This window comes from Larimichthys crocea, chromosome XVI (genome assembly GCF_000972845.2).
Source record: "Larimichthys crocea isolate SSNF chromosome XVI, L_crocea_2.0, whole genome shotgun sequence".
Lineage (NCBI taxonomy): Eukaryota > Metazoa > Chordata > Actinopteri > Sciaenidae > Larimichthys > Larimichthys crocea.
The window spans coordinates 2,772,512-2,798,622 of NC_040026.1; the positions used below are offsets into that span (position 1 = coordinate 2,772,512).

Here is a 26,111-nt window from a genome sequence, read left to right on the forward strand (position 1 = left end):
CAAATCAGGCAAAATTAGCAGCATGCTGCCGCTTCTGACAGATATGAGCTTTTCAATCCTCTTCCCAACTGAGTGGAGGAGTTTTCTGTGTCTTAATTACCTCACATTTTGGCACAGTGCACCGCAGTGCTAGCGGGAGCCACGGGGAGATGGGGGACTCAGCTGAAACACTCCGACAGCGGTTGGTGACAGAAGCCAGGGGAGGATGCGGTGGAGAAAAAGGCTCACAGCTAGCATGCCTAGGATGACAGGAGCGGTGGTGGAGGGGGCCAGAGATCCCCGAGGAGGAGCAGAAGAAAGAGGAAGAGCTAGCTCAAGGGAGAATTCCCCTCAGGCACATATGGCAGATTTGAAACATCCATATGCTGGCGCAAAACAGAAGATATGTGAGAGTGTCGATGCTCTCAGTCTCTCGCTTCCTCTTCCTTTTGAGATATTGTGTACTAGCTGGTCTGTTTTATTTTGCATACAACTCCGAATCCCTCTGACAATAGCTGAGGCATGGCAGGGATGTTTCAGAAGCTCTACACTGGGAATACAATGTCATGGTCAGTGTGTGGATGGAGTTGTAAAATACAGGCTGCTGTAGACCAATTTGTAAGAGATGCTAAATATAAAAATATGTTTTTTTTTATGTTGTAATCATTTTAGTTAAGTTACAGCTAAGCAACCCCTGCATTAGTGTTCTCCAGAATGTGTGAATTTTGTGTTGGTACTGTAATTTAATTGGCACAATATCCCTGTAGGCCGGCACTAAAAATTGTGTTTTGCATCACAACGACCTAATAGGCACTTTACCAGCTGGGGGGCAGCTTTTCATTTAAACATCCCATGCCGTACATTCTGGGATTTGAACCACAGAACAATTTCTGCAATCACAACACTACCTGCTTTAACTTTTGACACTTATCCTCATGTCATTTTAACTGAAAGGAGCAGCTAGCGGTAGCTGGACAGCCTTCCGTCTGTTATGCTGGACAAACTGAACACGGGGGGAATCAGTGCTTATATAGTTACTTAGCTTCTACTTTCTGAGTGGAATATCAACTGACCAACATAATGGATCTTTTCAAGCGCTGAACGCCGTAAAGACTGAATTACTAACTGTGCCTGTGGACTTGGATAGAAAAAACTGCATTGTTTGTAGGTTACGCAGTAGACCTGTGACCTACATCGTTCAGGCTTCCAGCATTTTGTTATGAAATCCTTGTTGTACCAGAGGCAATGCAACGCAGCAGAACAACCTTGTGAGTGCTCTTACATTTTGTATTAAAGTAAATCAGTCGTGTGTATCCATGAATAGTTGTCGATAAAACCATCAAGTTAATGAATTCAGCACCAGTTCGCTAGTGAGCGGCACGCCAAAAAAATATTTCATTTAAAGGTTTAATTGAAATCTGTGAGGTTTGATGTTAAGGACAGATGGATGGATGTCGATGTGGGAGGAAAAAAAAATTGTCTGTTAGGCTTGTCTGGCCGGGCAGGAGGGGACAGAGTGGGGGTTCCGTTTCAGGCATGTTTCCACATGAGCTGCTTACAGGTCCCCCGACGGTACCTAAAATGAAATGTGGAAGAGGTATGCACTTCATTCAATATTAAATAGAAAGGGATGAGGGGAGGAGGGAGGAGAGGATGATGGGGATGTGGGCAGGGATGAGCAGAGGGAGGGATAGGGTAAGAATGAGGTTAGGAAGGTGAATAGGAAGGGAGGGTGAGTCAAGAAAACTGAGACAAACAGGTTTCCGAACCCTGCAGAACAACTGCATTATAAAACTCAATATGCACAGAGTGAAACTGCAGTGCAATGCTCTGTCTATGTGACGCACTCCATCCATGTCACACTCTGCTTCCACACATATCTCCAAAACTGGTTTTATCCTCTTTCCCTGAAAGGCTGAGAATGATGCAGTTTGACGTAGTATGCAGCAATATTTGGAGCACCAGCATAGTTTATATTTTCACCCACATATTCTTACTCAGCTTTAATACAGTGTGCTTTGGCTGCAAAACGGCTACAGGATCACGTCCATTGTCAACATCATACCAATCAAATGGCAGATTTAAACAAAAATCCTCTCAGCTGGTGTTGAAGCACTACATGACTCACTTACGGGCACTTAAGTCTCATGTTACAGTCAAAATTAGTACAATAAAAGCATCTACTGAAAATCCATTACATTTAATAACTCCTTTTAGGTAGAAACTTAAAATAAAAGACTAATGTACTGTACACATATTACACTCAAGTAGTTTCCAGCCAGTGTTTTCTCTGAGCTAGTTGATAGTAGAAAAGCACAAAAAGACCCTGCAGAGAGAATTGACTCCTGCAGCCGTGGGCAATGAACCGCAAAGGCTGACAGCGAAGCACTCTAGGTGTTAGTGTAAAAAACTGTTCCTGTATCCATGCTACAACACTCTGCTACCCAAACCCATGTTTGCTTGCTCAGTCTTTTAATTACAATAGTCAGCTGATTGTGGGTAAATCGTGCATGAAGACTGCAGTGACATGACAACACTGATGCGAGATGTCGTGACGCTGCAGAACACAGTTGTCCACATAAACAAGTGGACCCGCGGTGGATGTATAGCAGCGTTGTCGCAGAGGCTGTTTTTGTTCTCCTGATAATACACAGCCCGCTGAGGCTTTATGTTGTAGCCTGGCGTGTATAGTTTCTGTCCATTTTAAACCACACAAAGTAGATCTGCCTCCAGTTCAATTGTGCTCCCTTCACTAAACTGCCTCTATTCCCTTGATGTGGCATTGATCCGTCTACTCAGAGCATTGTCTGTGCCAGCCTGACCAGCGCCATCAATATTGCATCAGGTTCAGTCTAAACAGCTCAGAACTCTTTTGCAGTCCATCTCGGGAGAGGTAATAAAATTCATGCCTGTCTTCATTCCCTGGGCGAGAGGAGTCACATGGCAGCTGATCTCACCCTACAGCTTTATTTTGTACACCAGAGGACCCAATAATTCAGACACTCTCCTTTTGAGAGAGGTGAGGTTAGGAAATGATACTCTTGGGCCGTGCAAAAAGTGACTTTTACATTATTAAACGCCTCAGACATTAATTAGTAATCTCTGCTAATTAGTATTTGGTCCTTTCATCACCCAGATTCAGCTGTTGAGAGGAAATTAAATGTTTACAAGAGAGTTAGTCAATATTTGTTCGCTGGAAGTGAAATTGAATTATCACAAGAATTGCTTCTGTGCGCTCAGACCCACCTGAGCAGCATGGGGAGGTGATGGCGTCCAGCTCGCTCCTCTGGAACACAGTTGGACCTGATTTTGGCCTAAACTCCGCCCGACTTTTCATTGTTCTTTCTCTTCATATCTCCCACAACCACGGTGGTTTATCTGGCAGACACAGCAATCTAGGGAAGCATGAAGATATTAAATTATACCAGGAGGAATCAGCCATGCAGCTGCCACAATGCCTCCTGGGAAATATGGTCAAAAATGGGAAGAGATTCCAGAGGATGATTTCTACAGTGCCGGCGGTTCATTGACTTCAAGCATTTTAGCTAGCTCATTAGCCTCTTAGCTGTAACTCACTCTGCAGACCTTGGTGGTTGTGCTGATGTTATACTGTCTTGTTTTTAATTAATGACCTGAGAAGATCTCAAAACCCCAAAGTGTGTTAGGATATAACACAATGTAATTTGATAGCCATGAATGCACAGCGAGGGTCACGTGGCAGATGTGACTCATATCTAAATTGGTTGTTTTGGTTGAGCAAAGGGACCAGCCAAGGGCACGGCCTCGTTCTGAGGGCGTTGTGGCTGAGCTGGCTAACGATCTCGTCCATTGCAATAACCCCGGGCTCTATTTTAGGAACACTAATTGAGGAAATGTCATTTTCCCATCCACTTAAGAGTTGTGAATCATCTGGATTTGATAGGCCACAGATCTGCGTGGTGAGAGATCTAAAATGTATTTGTAAAAAAATGTCTTATGTAAGTGTTCTTTGAAGTAACCCTGCTAATCATTTAATAGGCCATCACTAATGTCCTCTAATTTGTTCTAATTGGATTTGACTATGCTGTTTGACTGGAGATGCATTTGTGCAAAGAAGAGCTACTTGTCTTTTTCACTGTTCAACAACATGAAGGAAACAGAGCTGCAGTATCAGGATATGTCACTTTAATTTGTATATTTGAGTGACAGTAATGCTGTTTAGTCTAGTCTAGTTAGTGTTCAATTAAAATCATTCATACTGTTTTTTAAATAAGAGTATATAAATAATGGCTTTATTAAAGGTTAATATTAATTCTTCATAGAGCAGATAGGTTGTAAGTCATTAAAGGCCCTGAAAACGTGCTTTCAAATATTCCTACACCAAGTAAGAATCAATCAATTATAAAAAAATATTCTGGTATTTTTTTGGGTAATTATTTCTCACGTCAATTCTCACCAATCTGCCTAATCAGGATTGCGACCAGACTAACTTTGAACTATCACCTGATTGACTGTGCTTTGAAGAATGTGACATACCCTAACCTCTTTCCAACTGCGCCACAACCACTTTAAACCAGTGAGAATTTAAATAATATATCTAGATATAATCAAACCCCCATCACGCAGCTATATAATGTATCAGATGTGAAAACAATGCAAGGTGTCACCACATTACCACATGAAACAGCAGCTTTCATTTTGTCTTTTTGCTGTCCGGCCACAACTTTACCGTTTTGTTTACTCTTGCTGCTCTCATGGATTCATTTTCAGCCACAACAGGCCAAACCAAACGACAGACAATCAACGTCTGCAACTAGCTGGTGACCACGGTTGAACATTCAGCCACTAAAGAGCCATATATTTCCCTCTGGAAAGACACTAACTGTTCACTAACCACCAATATAAAAGTCACAACTTGTCTTTGTGGCCCAGAAAAAATCTGATATTGAAGGTTTAATAAGTATAATAATTGCTTAATGAAATATTCAGTATGAATTACTTCTCTCGATGGCTTATTAATAACTCACCAGCAAGAGAGAGACACAACAAAAGTTGTTTTTTATCGGTGGCATTGTTTAATGATTCAACAGGATGAATTAAACTGTTAGCTAAAAATATTAATCCTTTGTAAAGGGCGAGTTATTCGCTGGCAGTACTGTCTAATTTGAAATGATGATTTTTTTTAAATTATTATTTCAATTTAAAAACCTCTGGAGTAAATGAATAGTTGACCTGTAGTGATATGTTTGATTTCAGCTGTCAATCTAGCAAGTCTGCAAAACACTGAATTTTGACACAGACTGAGCTACATTCAAACCTAATTTCTTGAAACAGCCTCAGTGGTGTAAATCTGTCAGGCTGCTGTCAGTAGACGTCACCTGTGTGAAGGGTCAAGCTAACACTTTGTCACTGTTGCTCTCTCTCTGATGGCATGCAGAGGCTCGCCAAGGTCAGCGCAGGCACAGTTTCTCCCAAAATACCTTTGACAGGTAACACAATGACATCCAGGAGACAGAATGCGAGTAATATTTCTAAAAGTCCTCCAGCCGCTTTCATAAATAGCACGGCTGCCGTCCGTCCTTCCTGACTTCGTTTTCCTTGGCAGCCTGATTGATGGGAATGCACATAATCCATTATTTTGGCCCATTGATTGAGCCCAGCAATCAAAGATCAGTGTTGTGGCAGAGGTAACCGGACCCTCCTTTGAGACGTCTGCGTCGCACAGGCGCAAGAAGAAGTGTCAGCCGCTGGCCTACTAATCACCCTATGCTGTGAGTAATGGCTATGAAAGCAATCACAGGGGAAATGCATCATCTCTACAGACCCTCGATCTATCAACCTGACTCACTCTCATTTGACTGAAACGCATGCCAACATGAAATATGACGCTTTGTCAAAGGAGGCACGTTGGCTCCGGAGCTGCAGAATGTAATAATTAAACACACCCATAAAGAGCCATTGTATTTCATGCATCGACATGTACGTGTAGCACAGTTCTGAAGCTGTTTCCCTGGGTAAACATTTCATGCTTGGCTCCGGTGCATAATTACAATGCCTCACCAGTTTATACAGAGTTACAATATACTAACAGTCATTTTCCACTTCACTCATCTTTCAATTTGTTTCCCCGCACGATATCAACAGAGTAATGGTGGCAGAAGAAAGAAATGCCTCGCTTGCACAGCATCAAAAAACTATTTGTCAGAGAGTTTGATGTGTTTTCGCCCCCAAACAAAAGCCACGAGCAGGCGTCCTCGGGTAACTGTTGCTTTTGCTTCATGAAGGAGTGACTCCCTAGTTTTTCTTTACAAATCCGGGATGTTTGAAGTTGTTTGTGTTGCAGTTTTAGCTGTGCAGATGTAATTTCACACAGTGGGGAAACGTTTTCCTCTCCAACCACAGGAGTCCCCGGTCCCATCACCTCGCAATCTGCAGGCTGGCCTCTTCCTGCCCTCTTCTCCAAAGTGCCTCTCCATTATGCAGCATGTTGTAACTCTCAACAGGTGCCCAAAAATATTTGCAGAAGGAGTCCTAGATTTGCTAGTTGAGGAGAAAAATAAAGCCAGACGACAACTTCGAGCCAGAACTGGAAAAAATCCAAAAAAGACAGTCTGTCTTTCAACAAGTGCTAATGCGCCAATTTAGCAAAGCAAAAATGACCAACAATGTCAAATGGGGTCTGTTGCCCTATAACAAATTCAGAAGATGATTTATGTTTTTGTACGTCTAACGAATGCAATCTTTGTCATTTTGAAACAAATTGCCACTGCATCTCTGGAAATGAATTCTATAGATTTTCCTCACGGCCCATTCTGGTTTTCTCTCAGCGAGGGTTATTACTTAATTAGATCGGAGGAAGGCTCTGTCAGATATCAACCCCTGCCTCCGACTGAGACTCACTTCTACCTCAGTCACTCATGCAGAATACTGATCACTCGGTAGAGGCTTCAACCAGTTACCTGACATCAATAAAATATGACATAATACATGAATATATTTCCACAAAAACAGTCTCAAACTCCTTCCTCCCTCCTCCCCATTGTTGTTGAGGGGTGAGTCACCCTCTTTCAATATTTGATGGAATTTTAATCTTCAAGTTTTACTGCTCATTAGTGAAAACAGTAAACTTGATTTGGGAGCGGAATCATTATAATTAGAAACTAAATATCAAACAAAGGAAAGATTCCCGCAGCATTTCATGACATTTTCATGCTCATGATGTCTGAGTGTGTGCAGATCATTTCTGAAACACAGTATGCTATATCAGAGCTTCATCCCAGGAAGGGAGCTAAATTACCAACCAAGAACATTTTTATGATTGCTGAATGCCATTACCTGATCCATGTGGAATAAATAATTTCAAGTGTGAGACAGTACACAGCGCATACATAAAAAGTTATCGCCTCCATTTGGAGGTTTTCATTTTAGGATGTAAGTTCACTTTTGACATCAGGAGAGATATTCCTTCAATTTGACCTGACAAATTGTAGAATGTAATGTGTTTTTCTTATTGTCACTCTCCACAAAACTGCGACTAGTGAAGCCTCAGGCCAGTTTTTGTACAGGCGATTTCTGATCTGAAGCCCCAATCAGCAGGGCGTCGACATCTGTCTGTGCCTTTTATTATATATATTATAGATGGTGGTCAAACAAGTTTGGTTAAAATGACTACCTCTTCATTACTACTTCATGAAGGTTCAGAGATCTTTGGTGCTATGGTTACAATAGTAACCACTTAGTTAAGGCAAAGGAGAGATCATAGTCATGACTTAAAAATGTTGACTCACAGCTGGAAATGGAAAACAGCAGTATCCTGTGTTCATTCCTTCCCTCCAGTCCTAATTCGTAAAAGTCTTTGTCACTTGAGCGTCAACATGTTTCGTTGTTGGGCATTTGTTCAGATGACTCTGATTTTCTTGAGAGAAGTTGTCATAGGTCACTTGGTGTCCTCCCTCACTAGAGTCCTCCTTGCAGGCTCAGTCACTTTTTGAGGACGGTCTGCTCTCGGCAGATTTACAGCTGTGCTGTACTCTTTCCATTTCCAGCTGACTGATTTAACTGGACTCCAAGGGATCCGTCCTCTGACTTGTGTTTCAATCACGTTTGTTCTTTTGTCTTCATTTTGTCACGACACTGACACGCTAAATCTATATATAGAATATAGAAAATATATCTATAAACCTATAATCTATATAATAAGAACAGCTGATCTCCATCTAACTAATTATGTCACTTTTATAACCAATCATCTGTGCCAGTGATGATTTGATGAAAAGACCCCAGTCGAGGTTCAAATCAGGAACCTTCTGTGAGGTGACAGTGCTAAACACTGCACAGACACAGTGATGTTTTGAACTAAATGCTAACATACTCACAATGACAGCGCTTATATGCATGCTAACATTTACTATTTGATTAGGCTATAAAGAACTGGTTCATTTTGTCCTGATGATGGCCAGAGATGAAAAGTCAGGGCATCACCAAAGTCATTAGGATTCACCATCCAAGTTTCATGAATATCTATTCTATTCATGAATATCTATATATACAAAATTTCACAGCAATCCATCTTAGAGTTGTTGGGATATATACGACGTGAGGCGTGTGTGTGAACTGCAAATGAAAAAGCAGCAAAAAGAGAAAAGGATTTACTTCCCAGTGAGATCTAATCATGATGAAATATTCAAATGTCTACACATGGTGCCATAAACCTCGCCCCACCTACCTCTCTCCAGTCTGATCTGGCAGGCCACAAAATTAATCACCATTCCTGTGATCAGTGCAACTGATGTGACCAGTAGCACTTTTTCTGAAATGTTAATAAAGCCATATTGAATGGTGCACTATTCTCGGCAGGAAGTCCGTAGCCTGTGGCTGCTCACTAAATCTCAATGACTTCATTAACTCATTACCATGAGTCACGGCGTGCAGTGCCAACAGCAATTAAAACATGACAGAAAAGAGCGGTGTCCTTGGGCCACTGTTCGGCTCGCGAGACTGATACGCTTTACTAGATTTAGCAGGATGATTGACATATCAATAGGAGCCGAGGTGGATTAAATGGATTCAATCAATATTCAGATTTGTCTCACTCACACCTCGCTCCTGAAGCAAAATGTGCACGCTGAGTGCTGTTGGCTTTTCTGCTGCAGGCTGTGTGACAGTGCTGCTATTATCAATATCCTGTCTGTCACATTCCGCAATATGACGTGTCTGTGAAGATTTTATTAGAAATTTTTAAACGCTTAAAAAAAAAGACTTTAACTTATGATAATTGAAAAATTATCAAGTGCTAAACAAAGTGGAAGTCTGTGAAAAAATCCTATAGGGCGTGAAAGGTCACAAAGATTCTCTCCCAGTGCAGAGACGACTGGTTAATATTCATCCAATTCTTTTGTCTTTTTATTCAACCAGGAGGCCAGAGGAGACGTGGAAAATCGTAACTTTCAATGAATATGTCAGGGCTTTAATTCAACTCTCTCTTCTGTCTTTTGTAGAAACACATTTCTATTCATGAAGCCAATCCTCCGTAGTCATGACACTGCATACTTATGTTTCTTTTGTAAAACTCCAGCAAAATGGTAATTAAATTGCAACTGTGGGCTTCTGTCCCCTATGCAGACTTAAAGAAGCCTTTATCTTAGCAAATGACTGACAGTTGATTATGAAAAACTCAACATTCCTTTTTCTCCCCCCTCCTGCATGAAGGCAGTCCACCCACACCTTCTGCTTTTGTGCGCGCTACAGTATTGTTATGGCTCCATTGTTAATGACTTTAGAATTAACTGGCTGTAATGACTGGAGACTGGAGCCCCTGCTGAGTCTGATTGTGCTGTTGAATGGGGAGCTGGAGGAGTAATGTATGGACGGATGATGTGCGCTCTGTGTGCAGGTATCTGTGTCTGTTGCTCGCTCACTGGGATAAAAAAAAAAAGAGAAAAAAGCAGAGCTCTGCCAGAGCTGGGAGGGTCGTTTTCAGGACCGCCACGCCTCGATGCTCGTTGCTGCTGTACAACCTGACATCAGGTGTCATCCTGTGGCCATTCATCCACTTTAGGGGATTGGTTTTATTGTGATTTTTGATATCAGGCAGACATCAGCTGGTAAAGCTGTGGCCTGGGGACATTAACCTGCTCAAACTAATCACTCTGAGACACTCTGAAATAGTGCTGTTGGCTCATTCAGAGACTCGGTATTCCAACATTATAGATGTGGATACATTTATTAAAGAGTGCTTATATTTTCTTGGGTTGTTGGGTTGTAGCCCTAGAGTTTCCTCCTCTGAGTCTTAGTCCCAGTTTAACCCCAACCACAAACCACAATCTAGTAATTTAATCATAGTTTCCTGTTTTGAACAAGCATAAAATAGCGATTGGATCATGGTTCTTTAATGGTGTCTGTAACTCTGGTGCATCTGGTCATCACAACATTATCCTTTGACCATGAAGTCATCTGACAGAGTGTGTTAGAGGCTACAGGTAGTTGAGGAAGTTTTGTTTTTATTTTAACTGCCATGCAGCGCTCGATGAGGCTAGTTTCCCATGTTTATACTACAGTAAAACATGTCACCAGCATTTTTTGAGATTTATTAACTGTGGAGAACATTTTGTGTGCTGAAGTCCAAAACAGAGAAAGAGATGTGTTTTAAAAATGTAGCCACTTTAGTGTCAATGCCTTCCAAGTAATCGTGTTGCTTATTATGTTATTAATACTATAGTCTCATATTCCTCCACACGAGTGCTAAGCTTAGGAGGAGTGATAGTGTCTTTGCAAAATAGTGTCAGAGGGATCCATTGCACAGAGGGGAGCCCTGGAAAACAGTCATAAAACAGTCAAATCCCTGCAAAAGAAAAGGTAACTGCGGCTCGCTTGTTTACTTTCGTACTGTTAACAACCAGGTTTAGGGTGTGATGGTTGCTAGCTCTGTGGTTGTTGAAAACGACAACACACTGACAGTGGAATGGAAGGAGAATGCCAGATGAAATAGTCGGCCAGCGGCAGCCTTATCCCAACAGCCCATTTTCTGAAACTGTTAATCCCAAATTTGTTTTTTTCAGTTTGAGTTTGAGGGAGTTTGATAGGAGGATTCATATCGACTGGAATCCACTAAAAGAGAAAAAGCACACCTTCCAGTAACTCCTAAGTTTTCTTAAATTCATGCTGTGTCTTGTTATCTGGCTAAATAGCCTCAGCTAAGACTACATTTAGCAATAATTGGGTTTGTTCAAGATGCAACCTCCATGGCAAACCAATTTGTAAATGCCAAATTGAAACTGCAGTTTCTCAAACAGCCACTTGAATCTGGCTACAGAACAACTCCATAAGTCTCCATGTCCAAATGTCCAACTTCACAGCAGAAATGAACATGTTTACAGCCTGGTACAAAAACAGTTTTTGCCTCTATAGCTCATCATAAAGTTATGCAGAATTAAGAGTGTGGCTGCTTTGATGGACAGGTGGGTGGGAGTAGAGGTGGCTTGTTTGAGCACCCAGACTTCATTCAGCCTGCCTCAGGTCCACTGATGATTCACATCTTTGACCATTCTTGGATTTGGCAGGAGGCAGGAAGGCCGGACTGCCAACATGGCGATGAAGAGGGTGAAGTCACTGATACTACCTCCAGGGTTTATACAGTCTGTGGTTTTGTTCAGTTTTGTTGAAGGGTTTGTGCGTTAAACACTGGTACTCTACTGTGAAGACTTTCAGACGGCTGCAAGCAGCCATCACAACTCTGCTGACATCAGTTGTTGGTACAATAAAGACCTCCATAACCACAGGCAGGCTGCTCTTTAAACACCAAACATGGAGTTACTTACTGTACAAGTGTAAAATACAGAGGCTATGGTGTGCAGGTGTGGTGGATTTAGAGTACTTGGAAGGCAACTTTGATGAACCTGAGTAGTGGAAAGCAATGAAACGACTAAGGCAGCTTATCACTACAACTTACTTACATGTGCATATCAAAGTATGTTGTATTGAAGCCACCCCCCCTGCTAGGGCTGCCCCACTGTGAAATGCTGCAGGGTTGAAGCAAAGGTTACGAGTGCCTGTTTACAACATCTCAACAGTCCAGTAAAGGTTAGCTGTACATCTGTGCTTAACAAATGAGTATTTAGTACTCTGTGGTAGATTTTGGGGTCTTTCTGTGTCTCTTCTGTCTCTCCTCCTCTCTTCGTCTCTCCCCTTCTGTCCTGCAGCATAATTCTCTATAATGAGCTTGTGGACAGGAGATGAGATATGATTCTTGGAATTAAAACAGCATTTTCTACTTTGATCATCCAACAGTGTGTGAAGCAGTGAAATAAGACTCTCCCCTTCTTTATCGAATCTTTGCTCTCACTCTCCCACTCTTAATCTTTCCCATGCTTGCTAGCCCTGCTCTATCTGAGCTTGGGGGATTGCTGTATGAGATGGAGAGTTAATGAAGAATGCTTCTTTTTTTTTCCTCCCCTGCAAAGAAGACTGGTAAACTCCAGCAACTTTGTACTAGGCTTTTGTTAATCGCATCACAATCTGCTTTCGTGCTTTACAATCCCAACCCCTGAACCAGTTAAGCATACATATTTAACATTGAGCCCCTGAGAATCTGTCTTAAACAATGAATCAGAGGAATATTTCACTAAAGTTGGCTTCAGTCTTCCCAACGACATCACCCCTTTTATTCTTTTTCATTACACACCATCTTATTTTACACCACTCAGGGGCAAAACAGCAGTCACGTGGCCCTCTGGCTATCACGCACACACTCACACACATAAGTGGGCTCGTCTGCTTAAACTGCAAGTGAGATGCAACATTGTCAAAAAGCCATTTAAGATGCTATCATCTAATATGGAGGCTGACGTGGGCTGGTGCTGGCAGCGTGGTTATGTAAGCAGCTTTCTCAGGGACTGATAGCAATCCAACACACCCAGCAGGGGAGCAGTGGTGTGCGTTTATGTGTGCGCGTGTGTGTGTGTGTCGGGTAAGGGGCGGGGGGAGGGGTGTGTGTGAAACAAATCACACATTCAGTACACTACATAATATTGCACACAGTGTTTTGCCACAGGTACAGACAGAGGCACTCCTTCGTGCCAATTGATTTGTTAATATGCTAATGCACCGTGATTAGCGAAGCAAGAGACCAGGCGCGTCTTTGCTCAGTGAGGTGTTGATTGAAAGAAATCAACAACTGGGGTGGCAGACGAGAAAGAAATGCACATTTTGGAAATCAAAACTTTGAACTCTTTACTGTAGTTACAGGCCAAAGTAGATAGTTAAAGGATAGGTTTGGATTTTTTCCAGTCTTTATCTTGATAAAATACTTTGTAAACCGGTTACTGTGAATTTTACCAACTGGCTTGCTGGTTACTGTAGTTTTCACAATAACTCTATAATTACTGTAGTTTTAGACTGAATACACTATATTAAATGCTTTACAGTAATTTAAATGGTCTAGTCTTCCGACCACTCAAAGCGCTTTACACTATATATCTCATTCACCCCATTCACACACATTCATACACTGATGGCATTGGCTGCCATGCAAGGTGTCAACTGCTCATCAGTTTGAGGAGCTAACCATTCACACACATTCACACACCGATGGCACAGCCTTCAGGAGAAATTTGGGGTTCAATATCTTGCCCAAGGACAATTCAACATGCAGACTGGAGGAGCCGAGGATCGAACCCCCAATCCACAGTCATAGCTGGGCACAAACACAGTAAATCACTTTAGATTTCCCAGACGAAATTTACAGTGTTCTCACCTTATCTCTCTATACTTGTTATCAAAGAATAACCCTAACCCTGTGTCATGACTACACTGAGAAATGCGGGAACAGTCCTATTGCTAGCAGAAGCTAATATGAAGCGTTGGCAGCCCAAGCCAAACTGTGTGGATATTTTTCAATTTTCCAACATTTTTAGCACAAGTTCGCTCTTTGACAGTATTCTATGTGAGCCACAGTGGAGGGATACTTTCTGGTTGTCTTCATGTGGCTGCCAGGCATCGATTTGGCTAACTAAGACCGCTGTAATTGATATTATCTTGCCTTACCTTATTATGCCTTGGTGTCATCTTTGACGCAGTTCTAAACAGTGTAGGTTTCCTTCTTCTCAGACTGCAGCAGCAGGACGGTAAAACAGTGAAGTGTGCTAACAGCAGCTTGGCATGCTACACTGCCAACTCCGAGTTAGCACATTACAATGATACATTTGTGGCGATGAATTAATAATCAGTTTGTTTGAATGCGGTTGCAGCTTCCAGGCTTGTGAGCTGAATGCATCAGAACCATTAGCAAACATGGTTTATGAGATATTACATACACTACATTGTGTGTTAATATAAAATGCAAGACTATACAGTATGAAGTCTTACAGTCATAAAAAACATTAAGCTTTATTGCAGCATAGATCACGGGATGGCAGCAGCCCCTGGAGTCACTATTCTTTAGCCTTAACATCACAGAAATGCCCATTACTATCAATGAAACTCACAGCTATGATAGTTAGATGAAGTTCCAGCTAAAATAGTTGAACTTACATGTGTTTTTCTTAAATTGGAGTTAATTAAAGTGTGCCCTCAGTTCTTTTGGCTGAATTTGTATCTTGAAGTCTCAAAAAAAGCCTCTTACCTTGGCTCTGCAGACATTTTGAACGCATGACACGTTTTGCGGCTGACATTTTGGCTGGCTGAGTCCATATCATTGATTTCAGGAGATGGCCCTGCTGATATGTCAAGGCCATCCGGGGTAAGGGTAGCTGGAAATGCAGTGGAGCCCTTGTAGAATGAGTTACCTTGGGCTGAAAATTTGAGCAAACATTGTTAAGTGTTGATGGTGGGCATGCTGGCAAGTAGATTTGCCCTGGGAGGGAGGTCTCCTCAGTGCACTGACTCCTCTGCAGCGCTTCACTCGCAGTTGGCTTTCCCCTCTGTGTTGCTGCACCAGAAAGTCAGGAATTTCTGCCTGTTAGAGCCAACATCGCTCCTGCTGACATGTAGGTGTAGCAGTTGGATGTAAAAACACAGTCCTATTCCAATTAAGGAGCATAACCAATGCTGTTTACTGTTGAGCTGCCAAATACACTTATGTCATTTGTAGCCATGCTTTAAAAGCTTTATAAATTCCATCCCTCGACTGACAGTCAGTTTTAAACCTTTTGATTCATCTCCTCTGCCTGCATTGTAAGAAGACGTCAAATTAACTGACTGCTTTACATGGAGGTGCTGTTGAATGAGACGATTGTTTGCTTGTGCACCGCTGAAGGGAAATGCTGAATCTTCCTGTAGTTCTCTTCAACCTTACAAGTTTTTGTTGACTAAAACACTGCACGCATCATAAATATGCTGCATAATGTTGAGTCAGGAGAACTGTTACTAGGTTGTTCAGGCATCAAGGTTTCTTGTCACATTTTGGTTCTGAATAACCGTGCAGGAACACTCAGGCCAGTAAACTGGTGTGTGAAAGACCACAAATGGATGGGTTTGGTCTTCTGCAGCTCGTATAGCAGGGTCACAAACTGATGAATCACCTGCATTATCTCAACCAAAGCAAAGGAAATACATTCTGCAGCCACTGAAGCTGAAGGTGTGTGGCAGATACAGATTATCCTGAGCCTTAAACCACTATAGTGGAATTCGCTGGGATCACCATGCCCCTCCCACATGATAGGGATACATCTACATCATCTTCATTATCCCCCCTCACCAGAAATAAGGCATCAGATATGGACCAAAGAAAAGATGCAGGAGATGACAGAGTGTGTCCTCTGGGGAAAACATTCACAACCATCGATACGTCAGCCTTGCGTTACGTGTCTGATGGATTTATCACGCCATCGATAAGTTATTGACCGGAATAACGCTCAAGGTTATCCTGTACTGTAGGATTCTCCAGTGTCCTTGCTTAGCATGGTATGGGCAGTCAGAGGTAAATGTCAGTGGCCTTTTCCTCTTCCTGTGCAATGAGTACAGATTTCACTGCCTCAGGAGGTCAAACCACCATAATAAATCTAAGAGGCTTATCAATACCTGCTGATCAATACTCAGTATGGAAGCTCAGGGATGCTAAAATAAAATATTCTGGTCAAAATGGATCGCTGTGTATGACACAATGATTAAAATAAAACAAATTACATGACTGCTATTTGTCAACAAAGTCATCCCATTCCACTATTTCACACTTTAATACAATACATCTTTGGCAGACAGTTTTGATGGATGTTTGCTCTAATTAGCTAGTATATTCTTCACTAATGAGCAGCCTCATTATTTATGTCAATTACAGGCAAATGTCATTGTGTTTTATTCTTTGGTTTCTCAATACGGGTTTTAAAGGATTAAATTTAACAGCAACATAATAACCTTTGTTCAGTTTTTTTTTAAGCGCTCATTAATACAATTCTTTAGAGATACATATACAAACAATGAGTACATAATTACTCACACTTGTACATAAAACATACAACACATATAGTGTTTGCAAGATGTTACATATTATTACATTTTATTACTAATTTAGTAACATGAATAAAAACATTGTTTCATTTTTAAATGTAGTGAACTTACAGAAAATAAAAAAGAAAAGTCATCTTTAGGGAGGAAGCATTTTCCTGTAAATAGAAATAGTGTATGTATGCAATGGTTACTTTAAAGTGTGCCTGTTACAGTATGTTTACTATTAGCTACTGGTCATACCAGTCCAAGTAAGCCTGCAGCAGTAAAACTAGTGAATGTATTAGATTAAGCCAAGTGTTATGAATTAAGCTTTTTAATTGCAACAAAATTGATTTCAAATGCTTGAAAAATAAATTAAAAAAGCAAATATTGAAGACCCCATGCTCAGGCTTTCCTGAAAAGGAAACACTAGCGTGCACTGAATCTAGCAGCGCAATGTTAATCTGCAGTGTGTACCCTCTGCGTGTTATGTGTACTTTAGCATTTTAGTGCAGAGATGTGCTGTTTGCATATTCCTCTCACTGGGGATTTCACCTAAACCTCCCACCATTATCAGTACAATGATGTGGAAAAATCTGCAATTCATGCTCATCAGTGAAGCTACAGCAGCACTCCCACCTCTTATCGTGAATGTAGTCCAGACCATAAAGGATCATTTTGGTCACTGGGTTTAAGGTCAAAATCAGTGTGCATATCGTTCAGATCCGAGGGAACGCATCCCTGTGGCCGTGCTCTGCTGCGTGGGAGGCCGTGGCGTTGAGAGGCTGATGGTAAATCGATAGTGATGGATCAAAGTGCCGCATGGCTGGAGCCCTGCGGTGTCAGGGTGCGGGGAACAACAGTGACTTTTTACACCTCCTCACTTCTTCTCATTATCCTCTTTCCCTCTCCTCCTACCCCAATTCTCTCTTTTCATCTTGAAATTCCAAATCCTCTCTGTCTTCCTCCTCGCTTGGTGGCATTTTACGTGTGTGTGTGTGTGTGTGTGTGTGTTTGAATGTGTGAGGGAGAGAGACAAAGAGAAAGAGAGAGGTGACTTGATGCTTTGTGTCATGGTGTCAGGTGGCATCAGCCTGTAGTTGATGGGAAAATAAAAAAACACAATCGATATCCGAGCACTAAAATTGTTCTCGTTTCCTGTAGCCTTCTGCCCTGTGTGTGTGCCCACATATGTGATGCTGTAACATGTATGCAACATTTGACATTTGAAAAAAAATGAAATGTAACTCATAAAATGTATTTATTGTACTGCTTTATTGTTTAATGTGTGAGTGCAACAAAGACTGGTGCTGTAAATTTAACCCCATCCCTGCCTTTCAGTGTAAATACAATAATTGCTGGTTGTTCATTGTCACTGCATTTTCTGGTATATCATCATATACGTAGCACAGTCTAATAAATAACCACTTGGTTCTGTTTTCTAGGAGAAAAACATTGGCCGGTCCGCTCCCAGAGTCACCATGGTAGGGATGGCTGTTCTTTCTTAAAGGGTCAAAGTTGCCTCTAACCACTTCTTCATGATTTCTGTACTTCTCTTATGAACCTGTTAATGATTAATAGTATTAATCAGAAGTAACATCTGGTCCCTAATCAGTGTTTGGAGGCAGCTTATACCTGGAGTGTTAATTGTAGTGCAGTGCCTTCCCGTTGACCTCTATCTATCTATCTATCTATCCATATGCCTAACCTGTGTATTTTCCCCTAGACATTTAGCTCTCCTGTCTGTGTGATGACTATGTGTGCAGTCTGGTCTGTGTGCACTGCTTCTAAGGGTGGAACGGTACACAAAATTCATGGTTTGGTCTATTAATATAAGTGCATTAGGTTTATTATTAACTTACACTTTATGCCAAGAATATGGAGGTGGAATCAGGAGGCAATTAGCTTAGCTTGAGTGAGTCCAAAGTTCAAAAATATGCCTACCAATAACTCTACGGGGAGGTACAACTGTTTGCCGAATATCAGCTAGCAGCTGCAGCTTTCCAGATTCTTGTCACTAGGCGGATTGGTAAACTCCTAATTTTTAACACTGTTAGATTCCACTCTGTAGTCCATCTACTGAAAGAGTCGCTTGTACTTGTTTAAACTTTACTTTGAAAGGACTGCAAGCAGTTTTATGTTATGTACGTTTCAAGAAAGCTCAAATCCAATTTGACATGTCAACAACCAGATTTCTTGTCTAACCCATCTCTTTGTCTAGTGTCATTGTAGCTTATTGTGAAACCCTTTAGAACAATAGATATCTCTAGAGGCTAACTCAACTAGCACAGTCTACTTGGGGACTACCTGGGATTCTCATTCTTTGGATTCTATGCTCCCCACGTACCAGAAGGTAGATCAAATTAAACACTATTAAGCTGATTCAACTGTAAACTAAACCGAAGACCAATTGTGGCCAAACACATGTACCGTTACACCCCTATCTGGTTCAGTTCACTCAATGGTGTGGTGATGTGGGCTCGCTTACAAAGAAACATTGTAAAGAGGAAATTTCAACTGCAATGATGTTCTTGTTTACGACTGCAAAGTCCATTCTATGAGTTTTGGGCCTAATTAATGAAAAATGTAACCAAACTAGGACATGCTGTACACTATGTAAATAAGAATATTATGTACCTCTTGGTGTTTGTTGCAGCTGGCCCACATTTTCTTTTCATTGTGTTGTGCCTTAAAACCCAAACTGGTCCCATGTCACTCTGTTCTAATTCCTGCCCTTTAAAATGTATGTTTTGAACTGTTTCACTGAAGCTTTTTCTATGTGTCATCCACTTTACTCTAATGAATGTCCTAACCTCTATGGTGTGCGTGGTCTTCGACTCTGTCCGTCTCAGTGGAGAGGAGGGCTGGTCTATAAAGGCATGGATAAAGGCAGTTTTGATGATGTTACTTCTTTTATTTTAAGAAGACATCAGATAAATCTGTGCTTATCCTTGCTTAAGATATACGGACCCTCCTCTTCTTCCTTCTACCTCTTCCTCGTCCTTCGCCTCCTCTCAGAGGAAGTCTGCTTTTCAACAGCCCACAAATGGAACCGGGTTGGTATGTCAATCAACTGTTGAGAGAAATGGCTTTTTTTTTTTTTTATCATGTGACATCCGATGAAAATGCAGTGCTCTTACATTGTTTGATTTTCAGGAAAGATTATTGCCCTTAAACCCTGTGAGTCACCTCTGCGTTGTAGTGAGAGAACACGGTGAAACCAGATGAGCTCTGCAGGAACATCATGAAGCACTACTTCAATAAAATGGATCTCTTATTGCCTTTTAACGCACAGGGTCACGATAGTCCATGTGGGTTCACTGTCTATCACATTTCAAAATGAACTGGATATGAAGTCCATCTCAACCTCCTGCCCTTCCCCATCCCTGCTGAGACTATCATGGCACATTTGTCAAGCTGCAGAGGCAGTGACATGTCAAGTAACTACTTGGCCTTTGGTGTCCTGGGGGTGATTGTGAGTTATGAGATAAAGAGTGATACTTACTGGCAACATGGATAGAAACAGTCTGGACTGGGATTTTTATTGCACTTGGAAGACCGCAGAAACTTTGCAATCTGCAGCTCTGCTGACTCTCATTAATGGAGTTATCTATGAATGCATAATCATATCTGAGTATTTCAGTGTAGCTATTTCATTTCAGTCAACATGTGTAATTGGTTTTAACTCATTAGCAGACATGAGATGTAGATTAACAGACAAGCACAGTCATTTAGCAATATACTGTATTTGCAGACCTGCTATACAAGTGGTTATAGCAGCAATACAAAACTATAGAGCCAGACTTTGAACTATGTTTCTTAAATGGCACGCTCTAATGAGGGCCTCTACTACAGAAATGGCTGAAAACGCTGCAGTGGAACATAAAAGTGACCTGTTTTTGTTTTAATGTTTCAGTACTTGTTGATAGTCATCAGTTCCACTCAGTTCTACAGAGCACCACCTGCCAATTTGTCAATTTTGGCAGAAACATGAGTTATGTCTGGCCAAAAAAAAAACAAAACAGAAAGTGTCTTGTTTTAAATAAGCTGTCATAATGAGCTCATTGTTCCTTCTAACATCTGTTTTAAGAGTGTTGGAAAACATGATTTGCCTGTCTGAGAGCTGATGGATTCAGTGGTGGGGAACGTTAAACAAAGATGAGGCTCTTCATATACGTAAGCTAGCTGAGATGGCTGGTGGAAGGACGAGCCACATCACTCATTATTTTTAGCCTTGTTACAGTCGGCTTTGCACATAAAGTACACTGCTGCTCCCGGCACACAGTGCTGTACCACAGCATTGTGAAACTAGTGGCCCGAGAATAAAATTAAAACAATTGCACTTAGTATTTGGACATTTTTGACATTATTGACATTGTGCCTAACTAAAATAAAACATCATGCCATTACTCTGCCCAATCTGACCCCAGCACTCTGACATAAATGGGGCAAATCGACAAAAATACCTGGATTTTCTACCAACAAAAACAATGTCATCAGAACAATTAAAAAAAAACATCAAAATTCTACACATGGCTTTAGACTGGTTTTGTTGGAGCCAGATCATGCTGAAGTTGGAGCTGAGTAGTTTCTTGATTTTGTTTTCTTTTTCCACAGCACATTCAAATTTAAATTTTTATGTTTGCAAGTATTGACTCTGAGTAGAATTTCATTTTATATTATTGACACCTTTGGTACCAAACAGTTAATGCAATTCTACAGTAGTTTTGTACTATGCTGCTGTGATATGAATTGTCAAACCGTGTTCCCAGTTTTTTAATTCAATTCAATTTATGTGCTTTATTGGCATCCCTCTTGTTAAATACAGTATTACCAAAGCAAGTACGAGGTGTACAATGTAAATTAGTGTTGTTTCAAATCTGTTTATGACATCTGAGTTTATTTCGCTGGCATTCTTTTTGTTGTTAATTATGGTAACTGCTCAATTTAAATTACCCAAAGGTTGACTCATATCAGACAGTGACAAAAACAATTAGAAAACCTTTGATTTACAGATATGGGTTAAGCCTTTTATCAGGATACATCCATGTTTTTAGAACTCTCACTCATAGTAGCCATTCAGTTAAGAATGTGCAGTGGAAGCTAAAATTAGCAGAGCTTGGAGTGCTATAAATATAGTATATAAGCATAATCATAAGTGCTGCAATTGGGTCAGAGTTAAGCCGCCTGCTCTTGCCAGTGAAATCAATGAGGAGGTGGGAGCTACTTCTGTCCAGGGGCATGAAGCTTTGTCCCCTACTAACCGAGTGAAGTGGGGCTATTATGGCAGTTAACATTTAGCGATTAAATGTGAACACTCTTTGTCAGTTGTTAAATGTCAAGCCCACGGTGGCTTCCCTTTCCTCCGCTTCTTTTGCTGCAAGAGGAGGGCAGGGACGTGTTGGTGGCACCGGGCTGTCAACAGAGCCACTATAGGACAGAGACATTCATACCTGTCACACTCATTTTGCACACACACACACACACTTGCAAACACACACACACACAGTGCACTCTGTACCCCCACCGCCACCTCCACCTCCTCTGGGCCTTTCATAACTCCAGTAGCTCCACTTGGCAGGGCTAATGGGATGGCAGTGCTGTTGGTTTTAGAGAGGGATGTCATGAGCAGAGTGGAGCAGAGTGCTGAGGATGGCTCTCTAATAGATTCTGGGGTGGGTGGGTGGGTGGGGTATGTGGGGTCGGAGGGGTGGAGGGTTGCCTTGTGATCACTGGCCCATGTTGCTGTTTCTCTCTTTTTTTTCATCCCATTGCCCCACCACATCTTCCCTTTTCATACTTTTCCTTCTCTTATCTGCTTCATGTCTCAGTTGATCTTGTGTCCACTGTATTTCTGTCCCCACCGAGCCTTTCACTTACTTGCCCCCCTCCTCTATGTTGTTGAGATACCAAGCCTTTAGGGTTTCCATTAAGTTGTGGCTGTCTGTCTGCATTGTCAGTGTTTTGAAGTCTGTCAGTGTTGACCATGATTTCCACTTAGAGTTTGCATTTTCAGAGCAGTGAAAGGGTTTCCTGCTTTCTGGTGCATGAAGCAAACGCTGCTGAAGTTTTTATTTATTTATTTATTTATTTTAATGTTATAAACATAAGAGACATAAAAATATGAAGCTGAAGATTTGAGGGAATTAAAACTATCTTGTTAAAAAGAAGAAAAAGTGACACAGGTAATGCCTTCAAAATACTTCAAAATAAGATTGTTGGAACACCCAAACATCTTAAACCCCCTCCACACCTTTCCAATGTCAGAACTGGGGGGATTGTAAGATGTGACGTACAAATTCGATGCTAGTTTCAAGCATTCCCTGGCCTAAGGTGTTGTGCCATTGACTCTACACATCCATGCACATACAGACCCCCAAACCTTAGTTTATACGTTGCTTCATATAGGATCCTTCCTGCATTGTTTTCTTTGGTTTGTATCTGTCTGTACATGTTGCTTCTTAGTGACCCATTGTGTTGATTTTTGGTCTTACTTGGGTCTGACATTCAGCAGCTCACATCTAGAGGCAAATACTCTGTCAAGCAAATATTCTGATGACACTGTTTGTTCAGGTTTTACTTGCTTTTAGTTCTCACAGAGACGATGCTTTTCAGGGCTCCATTTTGCCTCATATCCACTCTCAGGATGATGTCCCTATTCACAGAATTACAAGAGATTGTGGTTAAACACACTCACACACAAAAAAAACCTTTTCACAGAGATCTGGTTGGACATCATGACGTGGCTGTTCAGTTGTTGGACAGAATGCAAATTCTTAGAAATCAATGTTCTGATGCTTTCCAAGATACCGCTTAGCATGTGACCGCAATCGATTGTGCAAATGCTTATTTAACCTTGGCACAGGGTTCAAGGTGTTTTGTGGTTGGCTCAGCATGCCTTCTTTTGCCTCCCCTGTGTACTGTATGTGGATGTGATGTTTGGAAGTGCTATGTGAAACAAAATGCCACGCCAAATGTCAGATTAGTGAGTCACTTGCGTGCCATCTGGATGCTATTATGCAAACTCTGCATGGAGGTATTCTCCAGACATTGGTTATAACTGAAGGGAAATTCAACACGAGTAATCTTCTCGCGGAGGTGAGGTCGACTGTATCCAGCAGACAGCGTCTAAGACTGGGCTCTGCAGCCCACCAATGATAGATATATGGTTGATTCAGACACTAAATCTGACTGACACCATCTGACAAACACACAGCTGCGTCATCAACATACTGACAGAAAAACATCCATTTAGCAATTTAGATAGGGACCCTGTTTAACCCAACAATCTGGAGAGCATGTCAATCATAAATAATCAACCCACTGTATGATTAGACAGCAGCACGGGCTTTGCATCTATTTTAACATGCCAATTTAAGGAGATGAAGGCAATAACTAATGGACAGCAGTGTATCCAGGAGGTCTCACCCTCCTCTGTGAGCTCCCCTTCATCATTGACAAATAGTTTTCTGCAGCTGCTTCACACTGACACGGTGTGTGGAGGTTATTTTGCGATGTCAGCTCAAAGAGTGGAGGAGGAAGATGGTGCGGTGGGGTGTTCGGAGACGATAAGAAACCTCACGGCTCTAAAAAGTTGGGTTGCGACGAAGGGCTGGGAGTTTTTCTTCAATATGGCTAATTGGCCCCCAGATTACAGAAGAGATCACTGAGCATGGACGTCCAGGTTCTTAATGAGCTTCAGTCTTCTACGTCTTCTCAGTGGGCCATTCAGCCAGGCCTGTCTCTCCAGACCCCTTAGACCAGACTTTGAGTGGAAAATACCAGACCGAGGCAGAGATGAACATATTGGTCCATGTCTGGGTTCTCAAGCTGTACTTTAAGTGAAAGACGGATAGCTGTGCTGATTTTCAAAAACATAATATCATCATGATGAAATGTGGGAAAGTTTACTTATTAGAGTGACCACTTTTGTGACTCTTTCTTCTTTTTGTAAATTATTTTCTGTGGTTTCAAAGAAGCTGCAAGTTGCAGAAACTGTTGATTAACTCCATTTTCCAGTAGCATGTTGCAGTTTATGGATTTTTTCACCTTTTATGTCTACCTATATTTTGCTATTTATTGTTGTTTTTAAAGCTACTCATCACATCACAGTATGCACATACTCATGCAAGACTGGTGACAGACTGATGACATGTTCAGGATTGCCTGCCTTTCGGTAAATACATTTTGGACATGAAGAATGAATGTTTGGATTGAGGCACATCACAGCAGACCATTTTTCAAAGCATATAAATAAATACATTTTCTAACCCTGCAGTCAGCTTTTTTTATTCAGACCATGATGGGATGGAAATAACAACACTGTCTGCAAAAAAAAAATGCATTCAAATACAGTCTGTTCTGCAGGAAACATGATGCTGCCTAAAATTGTGTTTTTATCAGCATGACATGAACATTTACATATTGAACACATCTGGAAAATGTTCACTGGCATTTTCCATTTGTTTTCCACTGAGAGTTAAAGAATGATTATCATTATCATAGCTGTGTGTAGGCACTCTGTTCAGATTAGAAGAAGAGCATGGTCTTGATTAAATGTCAAAAAATGTCAATGTTTCATATTTATCCAAAACAATTGGCCTTTTATGATAAACTGCAATTTGTGTGTTTTAGTAGTTTTAATCTGGCAAACCGTCAAAGTCATGTTTTACATGTTGATGTGCTCTGACTGACTAGACTTAAGACTCAGACAAAAAAACAGACAGAAAAAAAGAAGAGGAAGATAACCAGCAAACACTTTAGCTTTGTAATAACTGTAAATCCTTCCAACTACCAACCTCTCAGCATAATAATCTCAAAGTATACAGGTTTTCATTTTTGCATATTTGTTGTCTTCCTTCTCACATCAAATAAATTGGCTTAGTTTCTAATCCTGTGATTTATTATCACGGTTTTAAAATCCTAAAGAGACACTGATCAGTTTGTTGAGAGAACAACTGTCAGGTCCCCAAAAGCAGTGTGCACTGAAATATGATAATTCATAACATCATTTATTTCAGCCCAATATTCCTGCAGAACTGCACAGGAACAGGACATATGGGTGGTTAGCTTCTACCACCCAACATTTTGACCAGTACATGTGTCTCCTTAAAGTACTTTGCTTGGGCAACAGGTGTTATGACGAAATGTAGCTGAACTCCAAGACTTTCTTTTGATTAATGAACACGTGTTTTACTCACAATACATGATATTCAATATTTCTGGTGATATACCTGAATTCAGCTCTTTCTTCCAGCTTCCTGACTTTTAGATTCTTATTCCAGAGTGCGTTAAATCTGACCTCGGATGTTGTTTATGTTAGATCTGTTAGACACCAGCGATGTATCTTCACTGTTTTTTTAATCCAATTAACAAGCAACTTTAAATATTTAAAAAAGTGAGATTTTGCATTTGATTTGACCATCTGTAATTTAATCAATCAGATTTAATAAAGTGTTGTTCAGAGTAGGTTTGAATTCTCAGCCCATTACAGTCACATTACAGTGCTTTTGATACTTTTATCCAGACCGTTATTGTGCTTTTTATACATGTATTTTCAGTTTTTTCTAAAAATACACAGGCACTTTTATGTCAGGAGAGGAACCTGTTTTGAAATGAGCAGTGGTTTTCAAAGAGCGGACCGAGAGTTTTCATGGACTTTAAATTATTAGCGGCGTGATTTGTCGAGGACAAATTCTGTGCTCGGATTTTTGCTTTAGAAATTACAGACATAG

General features: G+C 41.1%; 1 protein-coding gene across 5 annotated transcripts in view; it reads left to right on the forward strand.

The window, feature by feature from the left end:
* The window catches only part of LOC104933664 (shisa family member 6), a 62,911-nt gene that overhangs the window by 23,975 nt on the left and 12,825 nt on the right, over nt 1–26,111 (forward strand). For 3 of the 5 annotated variants that reach the window (XM_019259575.2, XM_019259578.2, XM_019259576.2), the window contains one exon: nt 17,823–17,861. The exons of the other annotated variants lie outside the window; for them this stretch is intronic. In XM_019259575.2, coding sequence (XP_019115120.1) covers nt 17,823–17,861 — 39 coding nt within the window. The remainder of the gene's footprint in view (nt 1–17,822; nt 17,862–26,111) is intronic. 5 annotated transcript variants of the gene reach the window in all.